Source organism: Pogona vitticeps, chromosome 1 (genome assembly GCF_051106095.1).
Source record: "Pogona vitticeps strain Pit_001003342236 chromosome 1, PviZW2.1, whole genome shotgun sequence".
Taxonomy (NCBI): Eukaryota; Metazoa; Chordata; class Lepidosauria; order Squamata; family Agamidae; genus Pogona; species Pogona vitticeps.
Window position 1 is genome coordinate 179,335,720 of NC_135783.1, and position 22,999 is coordinate 179,358,718.

Genomic DNA, 22,999 nt, shown 5'->3' on the forward strand with positions numbered 1-22,999 from the left:
CCCGGGAGGCTGAGGAGGCTTCAGACCGGTAAGGTGCTGCTTTTTAAAAATGTTTTTTTTGCTTTGTTGGGGATTGAGGGTTGGTGTTGTTTTGTTTTTGGTGGGGTTTTTTTGCACTCCCACCATGGGACTTGCTCTGTTTGTTTGTTTGTTTGTTAACTGTATTTTCTTCTGAAATGCTGGAACGGATTAATCCCATTCTCATGCATTTCAATGGGAAATGGTGCTTCAATTTACAAACATTTCGACTTACAAACACCATTCCAATACAGATTAAGTTTGTAAGTCGAGGAACCACGGCATATGGTTTCACAAAAGCGTATTTCCTCAAAAATACATTTTGGCTCCAGCTGAAATAATTCTCTATAACCCCGGTATAAAAATATATATATAGTATCATACAGTAGCATGGCATACATTAGAAGAGTTTAATTACCTGACCAGAGTCCCCAGTACAGTTCTCTGTGATATCACACCCATTTACCGCACCACGACATTCAAACCCTCGTGGAAAAAACTGGAATTTAAACAACTTTTGATTAAGATCCAAGATGACTTAAATGAAAGGATATAAAATATTCAAAGTTTCTCTTTAAAACATTAGTCTACTACTAGTGAGAAATATCATTAAATAAAAGGATATATTTTATTTTATTGGCAGAATAACACAGATCTGATCTGATGTTTTGATCTGATGTGGTAAGAAAGAGTTTAAACACCAACTCTCTCTTCATTACATTCTGTTTCTAACATACCCTTATCACATCATTATAGTCGTTTGATACCATTCTGACTGCCATGGTTCTCTTACAAAATCTAGGATTTGTAGTTTGATAAAGTGTTTAAAATTATCTGCTATGGCTTAGGACACTGGTTCTTAACCTTGGGTTACTCAGGAGTTTTGGACTGCAACTCCCAGAAGCCTTCACCACTTGCTGTGCTGACTGGGGTTTCTGGGAGTTGCAGTTCAAAAGCATCTGAGTAACAAAGGTTAAGAACCACTGGCTTAGGACATGACTGCTAGAGGTCTCAAACAGAGATTTCGAAGGATCTCACCAAACTACAAATTCAGTCCTTCAGAAAAACCCTGTAGTGGGCCACAATACTAACTTGAAGTCAGGGTCACAAATATGGGAAGACAATATTAAGTAAACAAAAGCAGTTAATTATAAAGAAAAAATATACAGTGGTGCCCCGCATAGCGACGTTAATCCGTTCCAGGAAAAACGTCGCTATCCGGAAACATCGCTAAACGGAACGTAAAACCCCATAGGAACGCATTAAACTCCATTTAATGCGTCCCTATGGGGGGGAAACTCACCGGTAAGCGAAGATTCCCCATCTGGCCGCCATTTTCGCCGCCTCAGTAAGCGAGGGTAGGGCGTGAAAACGCTGCGGGCGGCCATTTTCTGGATCCGGCGGCCATTTTGGAATCGATGATCAGCTGTTTCCCTAAAATCGCAATGCGAAGATCGGTAAGCGAAACGCTTACCGATCATCGCAATGCGATGTTTAGCCTATTAAAACATTGCGATGTTTGGCCTATTAAAACATTGCAATGCGGATTCGCCATTAAACGGTGCGCTCTTTATGCGAGGCACCACTGTATAAGATGTTCTATAGATGGTATATGACACTAAAAATTATCGAAAATATATCGAAGTACCTCTAACAAATGTTGGAAATGCAAATTAAAAAAAGATAGCTTTAATTATATGTGGTGGACTTATAAAGAAGTTTAGAGCTTTTGGAAATTAATCCATGAGATTCTACGAAAAATTTTATCCTCTATATTTCCCTATGAACCTGAACTGTTTTTCTTGAATATAATACCAGACTCGGTAGAAAAAGAAAAATGATATTTGATCATAGATGTAAGGACAGCAGCAAGAATTGTGTATGCTAAGTACTGGAAAAAAGAGGAAACTCCAACAATCCAAGAGTTAATAGAAAAATTTTTAGAAGCAGCAGAGATAGATATTTTAACTGAAATATTAAAAGACAAAGAAATAGAGGTGGCTAGAAAAAATGGGAATCATTGTATAATTGGATGAGATATGAGAACATAAATGTATTAAAATTATAAGAAACAAGATATAAGACATAATTGTAGATTTTAAAGGCTTAGAAAAAATTGGCAAGATTATTGTGAAGTAAGATTAGTAAGTAAACATATCAGTAAAAGTTATAATGATATATATTGTTCTCTATCACATTCTGTATATGTATTTACCCTAGTACCTTATTCCAAATCCCCTTCCCTATGACCTTTCCTTGACTCAATAGAAAATGAATTAAAAAAATTAAAAAACAAAAAACCTCTAGTTTAATTAATGTATTGCTCCTGTATCCGTGATACAAAATGCCACAAAATGGTCTGACATTGCCTTGTAGCATCATACCTACAGTGCCAGCAGGACAGATCATACCACGCTTTAGATAGCAACGGCAAATCTTAACGTTTGTATCATCAGCGTCAAACTGGTCTTCAGGACATTCTCTTGTGCTCACTATTTGTAGTTTGGTGAAGTCCTTGGAATTCTCTGTTTGAAAGCTATGGCAGCCACATTTTCCTGGTTTTTAAAAATGGAAGTTTAACAACCCACAATATACCAAATGTACACATTGAGAAGTCTAGTCCACATTCTTCAAGAAGACCTCATAACCTCAATCTCTTCTCCTTTTGTAATTTACCAGGGTTAACATAAGGCTTCAGTGCGGGATAAAATTTCTGCTATCAATGACATGACAAAGTTAGAGTAAGAAAGAGCTGAAGAAGATCTGGATACATACAAATGGAGAACATCTCAGCTGACTTAACAGCAGCTATTGTTTTCTTTAAAAAGGAATGGTTTTAATAGAGTACTCCAGTTTCACCAAGTTTGGTTAGAGAAACTGGCAAATTGCTGCCAACATGCAACACTTAACTGCAAAATGTTGCTTTGGTATCATCTGTTTGTTGAACAATGCCCTCTTAAGTAAGCACTACTTCTTCAGCTTCAGCCATTGAAAGCAGTGAGCTGAAAACATTAACAATGAAATTTAGACTATGGTTATAGCAAAGAGGGGGAAAATCTTTTAAAAAAACTTACAAGACAAGTTTCATTACAACATGGGCCATCACTGCAATGAGCTCCATTGGAAAGTGAGCATTTCTTACAGCACTCTGCATGGCAATCCTGAAGAAAACACACTGTGATGTATTCATGCTAAAAATCAAGTACATTAACTCAGTCACAAAAATTCAACCACAAATTGATGAAAAACGATAAATGGATATGACTTATTTCTATACTGTAGAATCAACAAGATACACAGCAACCTAAAACAAGGAATAAGTGTAACAGAATTTAGTATTTTAAAACCACATTCACTGATTGTACTTATGTCTCCTTTTTGCTAATTTCCTCCATTTTTCTAAAGAAAAGCCCTGTCATGATTGAAAGAATGGCTATGGAACACAGTTGGACTTTCTGCTAGCAGGGATTTCCAACAGTTTTTACATATTGGTTGAAATCTTCTTGCTTAGCATAGCAAGTCATACTAGAATAGGTCCACTGAATTGGGTGGGTTTATGGAGTCAATCTCTCCACAGGGTAACTGGTTCAAATGGGGCTACTCTAGTTGCACCTTACTATGCTGAAGTTAGGTTGCAAACAAAGTGGACTCTTTTAAATCAATGAAACTTACAGAGTTGACTCACCAAATCTCCAGTGATTCAATTGGCCAACTCTAGTTGTGACTTACTATGCCAAGAAATAGGATTTCAGCCATCTTTTCTTTTACCAAGAGAAGGAAAGTTCTTATAGAAAATATATTATTCCTCATTATTCTTCACTTACCATATTATATGCAATGATCTCATATTTTATGTGTGCAGTATTTAATATCCAGTATCTACTGCACAGGAGGAGTGGCAACTTGTGACTCTCCAGAAGCTGTTAGACTATAGGTCTTATCAGCACAAAGTAGCATAACTGATGGTAAGAGATGATAGCCACTGCATTACAAAATGCTGGAGGGCCACAAGAAGAAAAAGCCCTGAAATAGTGTTAAGCTTATTCAGGGAGGGGGACTCACGGCTGAATCCGACTCAAGTTGCATTGGTAACCTGACTTGGACTTGATTTGCAGGTTTTGGCAGGGAACTGTGACTCGTCTCATGATTTGGACCCATTTGTCTCAGTCGCACTGTTAAGTCTCTATATGCCCACCCCTGTCCCCAAGCATGCCAGCCGCTCCAAGAAAAGCGGGCCTGGCTGGCTTCCCTTCTAGGCTTGTTGTTAATAAAGTATTATTAAGTTTTCATTTTAAGGAACAGTTTATTAGATGAATAGTAAGGATTAGAGCTGTAGCAAAGGTGAGGCAAGTGAGGCATATGCCTCAGCCACACAAAGCTGAGGGTCACAGGAAAAAAACATAGTATATGTATCTGCTATCCTAAGCATGCCATGCCCTTAGGAAAAAGGTGCATTGTATAATCATTCCCTAAATGAGCACTACACATTTTCATTTCTTGTTATTTACCTTATTGTCAAAATAATTACAATGAAAATACAGGCGATGCAATTCTATATATTTTATTTTCTTGTAGGTGCAAAAATGGCTATTTACAGTTCAGGTAAGGTTAAATAACTGGATTTTTTTTTTTTAAATTACCGTTTGGAAGCCACAATCACAGTCTTCTCCTGGTTCAACATAACCATTTCCACATTCAGTAGTGTCAAACAACTTAAAGAGAGAAATATGCAAAATATCATTTTAAAATATATTACAACTTACTACCATTCAAATACTTAGTTGTATATTGAATTTTTTTTGATTATTGCCTACTCCCATTCTGAAGCACTATAGTGACAAACACAAACGAGTCAAGAATCTGATAGAGATTTAGTTCTATCTGGTAAATTTCTATCTTCACCAAATCATTGAGTAAGCAGGATACTAATCCTGTAAGAAATCTCATGAGCCATCCGCCCATATACCAATTTATTACCTCAGCAGAGTTGTTTACATGTGAAAAATATTATGACTACAAGCCAGCAGCAAAGCTGACTTCTATGACTGCAAGTTGCAAGCATGCAGAGAATATGTAGAATTGTATAGAAATATTAGAGAAGCACTTTGCCACGTAACACGATAAATATATTAGTTAACTGCTAGATTTAACAGCTAGGAGAAGTATAAGTAAACAAGAAAGAAAGTTCATAAGCATATGATATGAGATAGATTAAAGGAAGAGAGAGGAGAATTTAGCATCATGGACTACCACCATATGAGCTTAGTGCTGGCACAAATGGCTGGGTAAAATTTTATTTTTGTATGTCAATGTAAGGTTGTGTAAGGCTATATATGCTTAATGTTATGTTATTCTTTAGATATGTATTCTTTGCATTTTGAAGTGTGGTTGAAAAAAATTTTTTGACAGTAACATTTTATGTTTGCCTTTTTTGGAGTGATACTTTGTGTGTATATGATATACAGACGCAACGTTAAAAAATAAAAGCACATAAAACAGTATCGGTTTGGCTGGTTCACTTTTCTATTCAGAAATACTAGAAGAAAAAGGACAAAATGTCTGAGAAGAGAAATGCTTTAGCGTGAGTTAAATAAAACTTATTCTTATGCCCAGAAGAGGAACACAGCATTTATACAATGATACTCAGATAAATTATTATATTTTAAAGTGTTAAGAACTATCTGACTTCTACGCAAACAAACATAAAAACTATTCCTAATGGAAAGACTGCATGGGAGGAAGGCATTTAAGCGCTGGGAACCAAACCTGGTATTAACATTATTTTAACTAAAATGATGAGTCTTCTGTAATGTATATTTCAGTTCTCAGCTGCTCCTCAAAACACAGATCTTATCTTTTTTAGTTCTGAAAAAATGCTGAACCAAAGCAGGAGCGGAGACATGGGGGAAGAAAGACTGAGGGTCTGCTCCTTCCTCCCTTCATTTCTTTCCCAACCACTCAGCCGCCGAGCAAAGGATCTGGGACATAAAACTTCAAGAACATTTAGGTTCACTGGACAAATCCAGAGTTGTAAAAAACAACACCTTTATACTTCCCACCTATATGACCAGTATAACACCACCTAAATCTAGAAGAGCTTTTACCTTAGCTAGATTTAATGAGCTGCCTTCTAATCTCCTGGAGATTTCAACGCATACCCTATTCTGATCGTTTATGTCCTTGTGATGGTGGTGAAGTAGAAACAGTGTCCTCTTACACTGTCATTTCTATCAAGATCTCCACAAGGATCGTCTCTCCCCTATTTTTCAAAAATTCCCAGGAAGATCCGACAAATTCTATATTCTTTTGCTGCTCTCCGATAAGGTTTCTTACATTACTAGTAAAGTGGCCAAATACTGAAGCTGCTGCAGTATTTGATCATATAAGGTCTTTGAGTGCCCCTGCCCTTGTTAGAGATGTCTTGTTTAACTTACTTTGTAGGAGAGTTGGGGTGGCATACTGATGGTTATATGTGTCTCTTAATTTCATTCTATATCATGTGATTGCTGTGATGTTTTAAAGGCTTTTATATCCTTCAAGTGCTACTGGCTAACTCAGAACTTCTTTTTAATTTTAATGTTGTAAAAGACCCAAAGGATGCATTGATGTATTGACCAATATCTCTTATATTATGTGATTTTATCTAAATAATGCATTCTTATCTTCCTGGTCACTGACCATCATCATCATCATCATCATCATCATCATCATCATCATCATCATCATCATCATCATCATCATCAATACCAGCCATTTATCCACTGAAGTACTCATGCCAGGCACTTCCCCACTCCTCACAAAAGAAAAATGACCGATTTAATTACAGTGTAAGCAATGTACCTTGGTGGGTCTATTGAAAAGACAGGAACCTCCCCCACGTTTTAAAAAATCTTTGTATTCTTTAATGCTGCACTTTGAGAATTTTCTGGGGTGGTAGACACTGAAAAACAAAAAAAGACAGTAAAGCTATAAAGAATGCAGAATCCCATAAAAACTGATATAGGTTTGCTTAGATTAATATAATATTGCAGCTCCAGTCACCTCAGTTCAGTCTCTTAATATTTTCCAAACTTCCCTCAGTATTATTTTCCTTGAATTAATGAAAATCTCTATGACATGAGTTAAATGCAGATCTCTGTCATTTCTTTACCATCTCTTTGACACCTGCAAATTCAAACAATCTTCAATCTAACCCATTATAAATAAAGCTACCTGTCATCTTTGGTTTACTTTCTTTAATTAATTTTGTAGATACCGTATGCCCTCCCCATCTGAAGAATGACTTAGAAAACAAATACCTTTCCACTCAGGATATCTCCTATCTGCTAAACTCATATTTGTTTATGTACTGCATCAGACTGTGCTGTCCTTTGAAGATGCCAGCCACAGAGACTGGCGAAACGTTAGGAAAAACCACCTTCAGAACATGGCCAAGAAGCCCGAAAAACCCACAACAACCAAAGTGATTTTTTTAAAAAAATGAGGGCATAGATGGACTGTTGAGGAGAGAGAGAAAATAAACCAGCAACATTGTGTAGCCAACCATATCCATTCAAACAGGAGGAAATAGTCCGTTGCCACTAAAATGCTTGGGACAGAGGTATGGAAAGTACTGGAAGAAACACAAAACATTTTCCTTTTGTGACCAGGGCCTAAAATGGGTACAACAGCCTTCTTGTCCAGCTATTGCAGATCTTCCAGGTCTATCAACCAGGAAGTTCCTGAGCAATTCATCCAGACTTAGCCCAGGGATTTTGACATCCCTACCAGCAAAACAGCAGATGTTATGAAACATGGAACGGAAATAAGATAAGAGTCAGTCTGGCTGTGTTTTAGTTATATCAAACACAACCCCTTTCAAGAAACAACTTCATCATGCATTATCAAGTAAGATTGTAGAGGTCAATATTACTGCCGACAGCAAAGGCAGTCTCAAGCAAAGAAACTACTTGCAGAAATAACATTTTTGGACCACAATTCCCAGAATCCTTCTATTAGCATGGACACTGTATGTGAGCTTGTGGTCTGTAGGGCAGGAAAAGAAAAAGGCAGCTGAGAAAGAAAACTCCCCTTCCCACTTTTCTCAGAGCAAGGAATGGCCAACTTTTTCCTACGAAAGATTTTTGATCCATAAAAGAGCATCAGAGTCAAGGCAGGGTGAAATCTGCCACTCTGCATATTTCTCTGTCAACTCTGCCTATCTCGCTTTATTTCACTGTCTGTGTGCCAGCCCATTCCCACAATGGATGCACAAAGTTAGCCAAGGGTAAAGGTTCTCTTTGCCATCTCAGAGGACCTGCATTACATTGGGCAAAAAGTGAGAAAAGAGAATTTTAAAACCACAGCCCCTAAAGGTCATTTACAATGAGCACTTGAACTCACCTCTAAGAAGCAGACCTGGCACAGCTACCTGTCATGAATTTTTGGGACTCTCGTTTATATTTTTTTCTGGACTGTCCACAAAATATCAGTGCTTGGCCTGAAGAGGTGGACTTGACCTCACAAAAGCTTACTGTTTGTTTGATTTTGTCATGGTCTAAATGGTGTCACCCACTCCTGTATTTACGTAATTTTAAAGTCCACCTGGCCTTTTCCTAATTTACCCCATGTAAATTATCTTACATTCCAGCTTAAAAAAAAAATTAACCTTAGTAGTGTGTGACTATACAACATGAAAAATGCAAATGAATTCAATGCGACCTTGCTTCAATCACCCACAAAGGAATCAGCAAAGAGAGGGAGAGAGAAAGAGAGGAGGAAATCAGTCTAGTTTGCACTTTGTTAACCATTTGAATCCTCTTGTTCCCACACCTGGTACCTGAGTCTGCTTGTTTTCCCCTTCCCTTCCTTCCTTTTAAATGTTCGCTTCCTGTTCCTAGGCTAGCTAGATGACCAATAGTGTGTGTGTGTGTGGGGGGGAATGCCAAGGAATTAGCAGTGAGACAGGAGGAAGCCTTGTTTCCAGCTTGCAAAGATAGTTCTGTTCTGCCCTGGACATCCAGATTTAACTGAGGCATGGTTAGAGCAGAGCTGCCTCTCTCTGTCTAGTCCTATCACTATATCTTTGGTCCCATAACTGTCTCTGCACTAGATTAGCAAGCCTTTAAAAGAAAGAAAGGAAAAGAAAGAAACTGAATCGGAAGGGAAGAGGGAAACAAGCAGACACCAGGTGTGCAGAGGAGAGGATTCAAAAGGCAGCTGATTTTCCCAATGCCCTGCATCTTTCACTGATTCTGGCTTTAAATACACCAGCTACAAACCCTTCGACATTGGCTCACACAATCATATAACCTGAAGTGATGCAAAGGCTTTTGATTCCAAAAAAGCAGAAGCCCCAGCAGCGGGGAGGGGGGCAAATTAAGGTGGGAAACTATGTCTTCACTTTTATATCATGCAGTCTACAGAAAATAATTAGATTGTCCCAATCCTGGAGCATTTCCCACATTATTTGTCAATATAATCGCACCCTTCATTACCCTACTATTACCTGAAAATCTAATTCAGTGGTTACCTCAGTCTATTTCTAATTGCTGATTTTTCAAAAATGAAGTATTCTATCTTGTTAAATGTCTCTTACTATATTATATGCATCCAAATGACAAGGATAAGCATTTAATTTCTGCAACATACAGTGACTCTTTTATTATTTCATACCCTGTTTCTTCCATAATGCATCCACCCCAGGAATCTGTGCAGTCACATCCTTCTAAAGCAAAGTGAAAAACACCAAAGAAAAAAACATATATGAGCAATAAAAATAAACTCCACATAAAAGGACTAAAGAGAATAGCTAAGAAACACACTTTGCTCACAGAGGTTAGTAGTAATTCCAGCTAAACAAAAATATAGCTAGGTCTGAGAATGGGTCAATTGAGATACCATATTTAATCTTACATTTTACTGGAGTATTTCAATAGAAAATTTGCTGTGCAAAAATTATGAACCCAGCCAAAATGTTCTGAATAAACTGTCAGGCCTTTAAACTGTTTTCTTTTCTTTCCTTTAATGAATTTAAACATATGTAAGAAAATTTCTATGAGGCTTGGAAGTAAACTATAGAGATAGTGCTGCAATATTTCAGACCATTCCATATGTTGCTTTGATCTTAACTGATATTTTAAATATATTTTTATTGTCCAGACACCTAACTGTATAACATGTTTAAAAAATACTCTGTAATTTCAAAATCATTTAAAAAAATCTTGTAATGAGATACTATATGAGAAAAGCAATATCTGGGGTAGAATGTTTATTTTAATGGTTGGTACCTGTCCCATCCATACTGTCCTTCCTCTTCGCACTGCTTTAATCTTGCAACTTTTAACCATTTTTTAAGTTTAAAATGTCCATAACCTTTCGATATTATTTTTATGGGCTGGACACTGAGTTCTGAGAGTGAAGGGCTACCTCCACTTGATTTTTATTGATTTCATTCAAATTCAGTGCAGTCCACATAGCAAGCCATTCCTCAGGACTAAAGATAGGCACAAACTGTCCGTTCGGCAGTTTGGACTGGTTCATTTATTGGCTGAACAATTGTTTCGTGCTTCAAAGAGCTGCCTACTCCCACGGGTACCCAGTCAGAGGTAGTGCCCAGAGGAGGTGGGGCAGGAAAACTAAGTTGCTGTCTCCGAGTGGGTGCACACTGGAGAAGGTGGGGTTTTAAAACACTGAACACCCATTCCACCAAAGGAGAAGGAATATGTAGCTTCAAAAGAGTCAATGTAATTTTCGAAGGGGAATGGGGCTCCACAGAGGGAGGGAAACCTGGTTGAATCTTCAGGTGAGGAGGAGCATGATTTATATGCCATTTTTTTTTTGTTATTTGCTATTAGAGGTTTAGTAAAAATAACATTTTTAAAAAAGTATGTGGACTTCAACATTTGCACAGATCAGAATGCAGTCCCATGTTTATATGTTTATTTTTCAAAATCCAAACTGTAAAATTTTATAATCTCTATTTAAAGAATAGAAGGAGGTAAACACAAGTACATACTCTGTTTCCTGGATGCTGGTTCCCACTGTATTCCTAAATTCTGAGCCAAACTTTGAGATAGTTCTTGTGCCATTGCCCAGGGAAGACCATACTGTGGGGGAAGGGGAAAAAATTAAAGAAGAAATAAAACCCAACAAAACCAAACATGGGTTATTACAGTTTTTCATTTCCATCTTGCTACTTATTCTATATGGAATTTAATAAAAATATATCTACTGAAATTGACTCAAACATCTCATATTTATGTGGAAATATTTTTTAACATGAAGTGAATTTATTTCCAAGACTGCATTCTCAAACTTTCACAATGTATACGCTAATTATCGTAAACAAGAAAGCAACAAAAACACATTTATACCAGAAAGGAAGCAACAACATCTTAATGCTCTTCTATGGGTAATGCTGTGGAAACTCACAAAACTCTATGGAATATTAGCAAAGGCACATTTTCCCAGAATGACACACTTTATACACTCACATATCATAATAAGCCATGGTTTGTGTTGTGCATGACTTGTTGCTTAAGCCACAATAGTGCATAAAGTGATAAAACAGTTGCTTTTCTTTCTTATTTCTGGCTTGTTTTTCTCTGTAGTTTTTGTAAGCTCCTGTTTCAGGTCGGGAAACAATCCAAGGGAGAAGCTAGAACCAAGATAAAATCTTATTTATAAATAATTAATAGATAATAGCTAAAATTCTGTTGCCATATATAACTCTGCATAAGGCTGATGACATATCAGCCACAACAATTTTTCAGAAATCAAATATTTCCAATTTTTCACACAAAGGTCCCATGGAAAATCCCTTTCGCCCATGGAAAACCATTGGTGACTACAGGTCAGGAGGGGGAAGGTCTTTAATTACTATAAATTGCCGCTGCTAGGAAGACTTTATTTGGAGGCAGCAATTTTTAATAGATTACTTCCCCATCCACAGTCCTTGACAGCTTCCCAACACTGGAAGGGATTCCACAGGAGCCTCAGGACCTTCAGGGGATAAATAAGTTATGTTTTATCTATGTTTTGAAAGCCAGAAGGGGGATAAGGGGAAGGAGGTGGCAAAGGAAGCAGTGGCAGTAGTGCCTCTGCTGCTTCCTTGCGCTCCCCAACTCCCACTGGCACCAGGCAACCGAACTAATTCTCTTCCAACATCTGACAAGGCATTGGTTTCACCATCCTTAGCAGCTCCCCTACCCTTGTTTCTGAAACTGGGACAGAAAAGAAACAGCCGAATGACTCTCTCTTTCTCTTTTGTTTACTGAAGACAAGGGACCCAGAAAAATCAGATGTTGGAGCCCCATGGTGCCAATTTGCTTATAAATGCAATTATTTTATAAGACCATGTAAGGCCCTCAACCAATATACAATGCAGTTTACTTATTAAATGTTGTCTCAAACACACCAACGTAAAAAAAGTGACCTGTAACTAACTTCAACAAACCCTGTCCAGCTCCCAATTCATTTCAATACTGTAACCAAGCTTTATGAGTCTCACAGACTATGATGGAGAGCCATTTAACTCAAATTTCTGAAACTACAAATCTGTAACAAAATACAGACGAATGACTAGCAAAATGATGTGAATGATTTCTACCGATCAACAAGAAAAACTGCTTGAGGCTAATGTGAGAACCACAGTGGAAGAAACCATGGATTAAAATGGAGCAAAGTATAGAAAGTAAATTTGGAATTACATTGCAAAGCCAATTTCCAAAAACAAGATTCTATATTAACTTAGCTGACAAAAAAGCAGACAACTGTTCTGGAAATATCTACAACACAAAAGGTACATAAAGTAGGCCAACTATTTTTTTCTGTCGTATACTGGATTCTATATAAAAAATATTTCATCTCTCATACAGATGCTTCCTTCCTTCTTCTAAACTGAATGCTTTCATTAAAGTGTATACTCGTACAGTGGTGCCTCGTTTAATGGCGATAATCCATTTCAGGAAAATCGCTGTTAAGCGAAAACATAGTAAAGCGAAAATAAAAAGCCCATTGAAACGCATTGAAAACCTTTCAATGCGTTCCAATGGGCTTAAAACTCAGTCCAGCGAAGATCCTCCATAAGGTGGCCATTTTTGCTGCCTGTATAGCAAGGAATCCATCCAAAAGCACAGCAGGGAGCCATTTTATTTACCCGGCGGCCATTTTGAAACCACCGATCAGCTGTTTAAAAAACATTGTTTTGCAAAGAATCGGTTCCCGAAGCAGGGAACCGAACATCGCAAAGCCAAATTCCCTCATTTAGACCACCGCTTTGCGATCGCAATTGCGATCGGAAAAAGATCGTCATAAAGCGGATCTGTTGTAATGCGGGACAATCGTAAAGCAAGGCACCACTGTATTGAACACCAAAGCTAAAAGAATAGACTAGACCAAGTTGAGCAAATTTTATGTGCAATTTAATATTTTTCAAAATATTTACGAAAAAGATTTGGAATTCTGAGGATGAAGTAAGGCACATCTCTTTTTTTAAAAAAAGGGTATGTGATAAGGGAACACAAAAGTTCCAAAAAACAAAAACAAATATTACCTCATTTACTCCAACACCTCTCGGCACAGAACATATTCCTCCAAAGTAGCTCAGACTACTTCTTTTGTAATGAAATGTCACATTCCTTAGAAAAAGATAAACAATGTGATATTGAAAGCAATGTCTCACAATGTAAGGACATCATATGTATTTATATTTGGACTACTGGAATTTCAGTAATGAGCTTTCCTGCAGCACAAGGAAGATGCCTACAGATACGTTACTCAGCACCATGCTAATTAAGTATTTGAGTGACCTCCTGTGAGGAATAACCTATAATAAGCTACAAGAATGGTCTTAAAGGATCTCCTGCCACATGGATGTAACATCTACAAGATATTATCAACCCATGTAATTAGAGCAAGATGCAAAATAGCTGAAGTTCAGACAGTTCAGCTCACCTGCAAATGCTTGAAAGAATACAGGACTTCAGTAGTTGAGAGAACTGATATTATTAATAAGTTGGTTAAAGTGAATAAATCAATAAAACAAATGAAGAATTGAATGTGTAACCAAAGATCATAGGTTTTTAACAAGTGATTCTATACAATGATTAAAAAGAACATCTCTGATTCAAATTCAATTTAAATAAACTAGTTATGTTGGCAGCAAGTGTCTGATTCAAATATTGGGCAAGTGTGGATAAGGAATATCCACTGGTGGCAGCGAATGAAAGAGAAAATGGCGCCAGAGTGAACCTTGGTTTGGGGGGAAACAAACAGGGAACACATTCCATTCTGTTGGGCTATATGTGGATTTAAGGCTACCCTGCAGACCACCATAAGAGTACACTGGATATTATTTTGAATCTTTAAAATTGGTTCCTTGTACTAATTTACAAATCTCTGAATCAAACTGATTTAAAATAAAACATGGAAATACAATACAGAGGTCTATATTTTAAAGTTTTTCTAATACTTGCATCTTCCTTTTATAAGTGCAATGATAAAGTAACTGAAGTCAGCAGCATTTAGGATAAATTTAGGAAAAAAAATCAGTAGACAAAAATGAAAACATGAAGGACAGGTCTTCTGGAAAAAACTATGTACAAAATAGAGCTCACTATACATACGAGAGAAGATGTACAGCATCGGCATGCTGTTTGATGAATTGCTGTCGATATCTGGAAAAATCATGAAGCATCTGCCTTGGGTCAGGACGAACATTAATACGATCTCTATCTGACCAGGTTTCAACAGCAACCAAAACAACTCTGGTGTTCAGCTGCTCCTTGTAAATCTGTGGGCAGAGACAGGACAGGCACAGGAGTAGAACACTGGGTCATACATGCAGTTAGCCAGTCAGTGGAAGGACAAAGGGGATGAAGCAGGAGGGGAACATGGGAATACAATTAGCTGATATATCTATAGTTTTCCTAGAAATCATATTTCAGTAAGGTTACATTAAATTCTATGTTCGAAAATATCATAGTTAGTACCCTATTGAGTTTTTACAGAATGGAAAGTCCTACAAGCATAGTGATGCAGGACTGCACTGTTTGTGTATAGTGTGGCTGTTGCCCAAATGGAGGTCAGGTTTTCTTTATGGAGATAACAATTTCTAATGTGATGCTTGCGTAGATGGCATGAACCCGCATTACTATGCTGATGGGACTTTTTTGCTTAGCAGAAACTCAATAGAATATCAGTCAACGTATAATTATTATTGCACCTTCATTATTAAGTGCTTACACTATGCTATGGGAAATTTAAAATGTGACAGAATATAATTTTAAAATTATGTTTCTTCAATTATATGTATCAGAATTTATATGAAGACATCAACAGATATTTCTGCAGTGTTGGTGATGGCCTCTACCAATCGGAACTCCAAGAGGCAAAGTTCAACACAGACAAGGATCTCTCATCTCAGCTGCAATACTGTTCCACCACTCACTGCATTAAAAGAGAAGGACGGTTACTTACCCAACTGTGGTTATTCGAGTGCTCGTCTGTGAATTTACACTGAGTTTCTTTTACACATGTGCAGAACATTTAGAAAACTGCTATAGTTGAGTCTAGCATTTTGGTGGGGCCCATCCCTCTACTGCACATGTGAAGTTGTTTCCTTCTATTTACCTCAGTTCCAAATTTGCCAAAAATGGGGAGGTAGGGACATTGAGAGGGGAGGGAGGCAGGATTTGTGAGCTGACAGATGACCACCTGAAGAACTACAGTTCTTGTAAGTAACCTGCCTTTCTTCTTTGTGGACTCTGTGAACCCATATTAATGAATTAGTAGTTAGCTTACCTCTGGATGGTACTAAGTACTGAAAATGACAGTGCTCTGATTTTTTTGGAAAGAAGTTGCATTCTTTTATTTCAGTGTTCTTAACAAAGAAACAAACAAAGAAGGCCACTAGAGGACAGAAGGAAGCTTTTTTAGTAAAAAAAAATCCTTCTAAGTCGGGAATACTATGAGTTTGGGATGGACCAATTCAATTTTTTCTCTCTTCCTCACACAATGCAATAGGAAATGTGAATCAGCATAGAGACCCCTCCATCTGTAATTTTTCTCTCCACCAGGGATGCTTTTATTTATTTAAAAAATACTGTACAAGTGCTTTCAGATTGGCTCAGACATGTGATCACCTGGACTGATGCAGAAAGGGAGGACAAGCTGAGCACATGCGCACATACATAAACTGGTGCATTGACAATGACTATTCTCCCTTGCCTAATGAGGAAGAACAAGTCATGAACACGCCCATGAACACATGCGTGCACATGCATACACACAAGCAGCACCACAACACACTTATGAGGAGCAAATACACTTTTTTATATAGCTGTCCTCTGCAGGGCAACACTCCTGGTTTCTCATTTTGTTTTACAAGTTAAGAATGGAGCTTTTCTCCATGGATGAGAGGTGTTTTATACACACACACACACACACACACACACACACACACACACACACACACACGCACGCACGCACGCACGCACGCACGCACGCACATGCACGCGCACACACGCACACGCACAGATGATAATTAGATGAGAAAATTTAAGTAGGAAGCCTTTTTACTATTCATAAGACAGTTTGTTGTAAAGGCACCACCTCCCGGGCTATAAACAGAACAGCAGGAAAACAGCAAAAAAGAGGCTTTCTCCTTTTTTCTGTGTGCCTACTTAAATAGCACACATCAAAATTCCTTGGTGCAACTTTATAATGAATTAATGTGAGTGGATTTGCATTTCCCTCACTGTGTTGTCACACCCTGACTAAGCATGTCTTTTTAAAATTAGAAAATTAAGTATTTTGTGAAGTAGAGTTTAATTATGATTTATGCAGTGAAATTAAAACTACAAATTTTGCATTTTCATTGGAGAAGTACGTTTAAAAGATTTTAAAATTACATTTTAAAAAGTTACAAACTTTACATTTTTAAAAAAGTATTTTATACTTCTTCAAAGCACAGAACTTCCCCAAGTTGGTGATTTTGTTGTGTATGTGCAAATGGTGCTGTTTTGACTACATCGTAAGGACTGGCATTATTAGAATTCTGTTATTATTGGATTAGTTCTTGCTTCCAATTTTTAAATGTTGTTCATATCCTAAAAACACTTTCAAATTATCATCCACTACCACCTTTATGTTCTTCTTAGTGTCTGTCAAGTCCAATATTTACTCATTTACCATTCATTGAATTAATTATGGCAATACTCACCGCATCAACAAGGTTTACCACGGATTTTGCAAAATTATTCGTATAAGCGTAGGACGAGCGATGTTTTTTGAACTAAAAGAAAAATATTAAGTCCTAATATGAGATATTTGCTATTTGCTGTTTTCTCCTAGCAATACAGCAGTTCTGCTACTAATAGCAAGCAGCCGCTCTGCCAGTAATATTTTTCTTTTAATTGCTAACATTTGTATAGGCTACAACCTTCCCCCCCCCCCCATGATGGTTAGTTGCACAAAACAGAGTAAAACCTACTATAAAAAGGCCATTTGAAACATTTTCGCACCAGTTCCATTTTAAAAAGTGATGTAACTTTTAAAACCGTTCATCATAAGCCCCTGTTCTGTAGCTCACTCTGAATGCTGCCTTTCTTAACCATTCTCACTAGAGCCCTTAGAATCTCCCAATACTGTAATTTAGATTCCAAATTCTCTGTACAATTTCATGCATTTGGGACAAGACAAATTCTACGGAACATTAACTGGATTAAAACACTACATTGTACCAACAAATAACATGAATAGCAGTTGATTGTTGCAAAAGCAGAATATATTCTATATGTGATCATTTGATAAGAGGTTTGCTGAAATCAATGAACTCACCATTTTATAGTCATTAACAATCATAAGTTCAAGGTACTTCATTTCTTCAAATATGCCACGTGATGCCTGTAAGATTAACAACATTAAGTCAGTTGCTTTATCACGAGCCATGAGACACTATCTAAACCTGATTTCACTTAAGCAAAAATTTAACACCGCTCTTGGTTGCGACAAACGGACTGTACATTTTCACGACAGTATCTCTAACTACAGTTTATTCATATCATTGGCGATTTCTTTTTCACTTATTCCTCCTTTTTTTGTATTAAAAGTTATATTTATGGCCTATGCCAGAATTTACATTATAAGCAGGATGGAGGGACACTTAGTAGTGGAGGATATACTTGGTGAAGTTATTTCAGCCTTGTATGCTGCCTCTAGAACAGTGGTGTCGAACTGTGGCCCTCCAGATGTTCTTGGACTTCAACTCCCAGAAGCCTTCACCACCACCTCTGCTGGCCAGGATTTCTGGGAGTTGAAGGCCAAGAACATCTGGAGGGCCACAGTTCGACACCACTGCTCTAGAAGGTTTGGCTGGGAGGGACTTTTCTGGGCTCAGGTGGCTGTCAATCAATCCAGCAGTAACCAAAATAACTATACTCCTGCCTTTGATTTAAAAGAGAGCAATGCCTCTCTGCTTAAGTTTCTTTTCCCCTCTCTCTTTAGTCCACTAGCAGTTATGCAGTTAGCTGTGTGTGAATTTACAGGAGTCTTCTAGAAGCAGACTGTGAGTCTATTGAGATACGCTGCTATAAGCAATCATTTTGTACAGTATGCTGTTTGACTCCTTCACGGATTGCTGCCTTGTTGTGGCGAAGGGGTTTGAGTAATTCAGAGAAGCTATGGGCTATTCCATGCAGGGACACCCAAGACGGACAGGTCATAGTGGAGAATTCTGACTAAACGCGATCCACCTGGAGCAGGAACTGGCAAGCCATTCCAGTATCTTTGCCAAGAAAATTCCATGGAGAAAAACAAAAGGCTAAAAGATATGACACTGGAAGATGAGCCCCTCAGGTCGGAAGGCGTCCAACAATGTTACTGAGGAAGAGCGGAGGACAAGGACAAGTAGCTCCAGAGCTAATGAAGTGGTTGTGCCAAAGCAGAAAGGACGCTCGCTGTGGACACGCCTGGAAGTGAAAGAAAAGTCCGATGCTGCAAAGAAAAATACTGCATAGGAACCTGGAATGTAAGATCTATGAACCTTGGGAAGCTGGATGTGGTCAAACAGGAGATGGCAAGAATAAACATTGACATCCTTGGCGTCAGTGAACTAAAATGGATGGGAATGGGCGAATTCAATTCAGATGACCCTGTAAGAGAAATGGAGTAGCCCTCATAGTCAACAAAAAGAGTGGGAAAAGCTAGATAGGATGATTTCAAGACAAATCCAAGGCAGACCTTTCAACATCACAGTCATCCAGGTTTATGCACCAACCACCAATGCTGAAGAGGCTGAAATTGACCAATTCTACGAAGACTTACAACACCTTCTAGAACTGACACCAAAGACAGTGGTTCTTCTCATTATAGGCGATTGGAATGCTAAAGCAGGGAGTCATAAGATAAAAGGAACAACAGGTAAGTTTGGCCTTGGAGTTCAGAATGAAGCAGGGCAAAGGCTAATAGAGTTTTGTCATGAGAACAAGCTGGTCATCACACTTTTCCAACAACACAATTGTACGGTAGTTGGAGTATTCTACATTTGAGGTGACTCTACACATGGACATTGCCAGATGGGCAAGACCGAAATCAGATTGATTATGTTCGCTGCAGCCAAAGATGGAGAAGCTCTATACAGTCAACAAAAAACAAGACCTGGAGCTGATTGTGGCTCTCATTATCAGCTTCTTATAGCAAAACTCAAGCTTAAACTGAAGAAAGTAGGAAAAACCACGGGGCTAGTCAGGTTTAATCTAAACCAAATTCCTTATGAATACACAGTGGAAGTGAAGAAATGATTTAAGGAACTAGATTTGGTGGACAGAGTGCCTGAAGAACTATGGATGGAGGCTCGTACCATTGTACAGGAGGCAGCAACAAAAACCATCTGAAGAAAAGGAAATGCAAGAAGGCAAAGTGACTGTCCAACAAGGCCTTACAAATAGCAGAAAAGAGAAGGGAAACAAAATGCAAGGGAGATAGGGAAAGTTACAGAAAATTGAATGCAGACTTCCAAGGAATAGCAAGGAGAGATAAGCGGGCCTTCTTAAATGAACAGTGCAAAGATACAGAGGAAAATAAGAGAAAGGGAAAAATCAGAAATCTGTTCAAGAAAATTGGAAATATTAAAGGAACATTTTCTGCAAAGATTGACATGATAAAAGGATGAAAATGGTAGGGACCTAAGGAAGCAGAAGACATCAAGAAGAGGTGGCAAGAATACACAGAGAGATTAGACCAGAAAGATCTGGATGTCCCAGACAAGCCAGATTGTGTGGTTGCTGACCTTGAGCCAGGCATCCTGGAGAGTGAAGTCAAGTCAGCCTTAAAAAGCTTGTCTAACAACAAGGCCTGTGGAGGTGACGGCATTCCAGTGGAACTATTTAAAATCTTAAAAGATGATGCTGTTAAAGTGCTACATTCAATATGCCAGCAAGTTTGGAAAACTCAGCAGTGGCCAGAGGACTGGAAAAGATCAGTCTACATCCCAATCCCAAAGAAGGGCAGTACCAAAGAATGCTCCAACTACCGTACCATTGCACTCATTTCACACGCTGGCAAGGTTATGCCCAAAATCCTACAAGGTAGGCTTCAGCAGTATGTGGACTGAGAACTCCCAGAAGTACAAGCTGGATTTCGAAGGGGCAAAGGAACTAGAGACAAAATTGCTAACATGTGCTGGATTATGGAGAAAGCCAGAGAGTTCCAGAAAAATATCTACTTCTGCTTCATTGACTATGCAAAAGCCTTTGACTGTGTGGACCACAGCTAACTATGGCAAGTTCTTAAAGAAATGGGAAATATCAAGAACTTCACATATGCAGATGATACCACTCTGATGGCAGAAAGTGAGGAGGAGTTAAAGAACCTCTTAATGAGGGTGAAAGAGGAGAGCAACAAAAATGGTCTGAAGCTCAACATAAAAAAACAAAACTAAGATCATGGCCACTGGTCCCATCACTGGTAAATAGAAGGGGAAGATATGGAGGCAGTGACAGATTTTACTTTTTTGGACTCCATGATCACTGCAGATGGTGACAGCAGCCACGAAATTAAAAGGCGCCTGCTTCTTGGGAGGAAAGCCATGACAAACATCACCTTGCTGACAAAGGTCTGCATAGTCAAAGTTATGGTTTTTCAAGTAGCGATGTATGGAAGTGAGAGCTGGACCATAAAGAAGGTTGACCACTGAAGAATTAATGCTTTTAAATTGTGGTGCTGGAGGAGACTCTTGAGAGTCCCCTGGACTACAAGGAGAACAAACCTATCCATTCTGAAGGAAATCAACCCCGAGTGCTCACTGAAAGGACAGATCCTGAAGGTGAGGCTCCAATACTTTGGCCATCTCATGAGAAGAGAAGACTCCCTGGAAAAAGACTCTAATGTTGAGAAAATGTGGAGGCAAGAGGAGAAGGAGACAACAGAGGACAAGATGGCTGGACAGTGCCATCGAAGCTACCAACATGGATTTGACCCAACTCTGGGAGGCAGTGGAAGACAGGAGGGCCTGGCGTGCTCTGGGGTCACAAAGAGTCAGACCCGATTTAACGACTAAACAACAACAACAATGCTGTTTGATCTATACAACTGAGACTAAAAAAATTTATTTTTTTCTCCTACCAATGTTTCATAGTGAGTTGTTGAGGCTGCATGTCCCAGTTGATGAGACAATAAGGGGTGGTCTACTCTGGGGAGACTTGAAGCTAATTCTGCTCTGTAAGTCCATGAACACCTGCTGTGCAGTTTTTAGCCAAAACTCAAAACTCTGCAACAATACTTCTTTAAAAAATCCCACCTTTAATCTCTAGGATCTCTGGTTAAAGGGAATTTAGTTAACAAAACTGGGAATGATGTCTGACTAAGACCACAACTGCCTGTCAGTGTTTGCTGGTAATACCTGATGAAAACTAGTCCTGGGGATAACCAATCTAGTTTTTTCTCTCTCCCTTCCAGAGGGGCTGGAAGTAGACCAAACCCTCCCTAGAATCAAACTGGGAGAGTGGGAAAATAATAACACTTTTAAAATTCTTTTAAAGTCTTGCCATTGCTTCAAGCAGCACCTTGGCTCTTCAGAACAGCCCTGTCTTATTCCTAGGCCAACATGCTCCTGGGAATACATTCAGTAGGGATGCTTTAAACAGAAAAGCCACCTTCTGAAACAGCAGCTAGATGAAAAAGGGAAAATAAATCATTCTTACCTATTTATTTTGAAAAATAACTATAGTCAAGTGACTTTCACTCTGGCTTGAAAATTGCCAGCCATTTCCAGCAAATTGTCCCACTGGAGCAGGGAGCTCCTATAACCAATTAGTGGTATAACCATTCAAAAACCATGAAGAATATCCTCTCACTGCTATATGATTGGGCCCAAGACATGCCATATGCCCCTCACAATCAGCATTTGTATCCATGGATGTCTATCCTAGTACAAAACTGTTGTATCTATGCAGGATCTAGTGAGTATTTGCATATACAGTGGTGCCTTGACTTACGAACACCTTGACCTATGTACATTTTGCCTTACGAAGAGCTCCGTTGGTAAAAATTTGCTTTGACTTGCAAACGGAGCTTTGACTTACGAATGGAAAAAAGGCAGGGAAAAGGGGCGGGGAATTCAAATATATTAACTGTTGGTGGCAAAGAGGCTGCTTCTTTGTAGCTCTTTTGCCCCAACAGTTAGGCATGCGGCAGTGGCAGTGGGCATCTGGCAGGGAGGCGAGGACCTATCCCAGTCAGGCTCGGGCTCCTGGCACTGGCTCTGTCCCCACTGCTCGCTTCCCGGTCGGACTCCGAGAGGCACAGCCCGGCTAAGAAGCGAGCAGCGGGGATGGACCCAGCACCGGGAGGCAGCCCGGGAAATTCAAATGGCTTCCTGGCTGGGCTCTGCCTCCCGGCGTTGACTCCGTCCCTACTGCCTGGCTGGGAAGCGAGCAGCGGTGGCAGAGCCAGCGCCAGGAGAGCCCAGCGGAGAGCCCATTTGAATTTCCCAGGCTCCTGC

General features: G+C 38.8%; 1 protein-coding gene across 4 annotated transcripts in view; it reads right to left on the minus strand.

Annotated features, from left to right (window-relative positions):
- Positions 1-22,999, minus strand: part of ADAM23 (ADAM metallopeptidase domain 23) — a 94,922-nt gene that overhangs the window by 42,921 nt on the left and 29,002 nt on the right. For all 4 annotated transcript variants that reach the window (XM_020780735.3, XM_020780736.3, XM_020780737.3 and 1 more), the window contains exons 9-18: positions 17,839-17,904; positions 17,222-17,293; positions 14,625-14,791; positions 13,553-13,637; positions 11,015-11,105; positions 9,673-9,724; positions 6,859-6,958; positions 4,659-4,730; positions 3,093-3,179; positions 437-517 (exon numbers count right to left, since the gene is read on the minus strand). In XM_020780735.3, the coding sequence (XP_020636394.3) occupies positions 437-517; positions 3,093-3,179; positions 4,659-4,730; positions 6,859-6,958; positions 9,673-9,724; positions 11,015-11,105; positions 13,553-13,637; positions 14,625-14,791; positions 17,222-17,293; positions 17,839-17,904 (873 nt within the window). The remainder of the gene's footprint in view (positions 1-436; positions 518-3,092; positions 3,180-4,658; positions 4,731-6,858; positions 6,959-9,672; positions 9,725-11,014; positions 11,106-13,552; positions 13,638-14,624; positions 14,792-17,221; positions 17,294-17,838; positions 17,905-22,999) is intronic.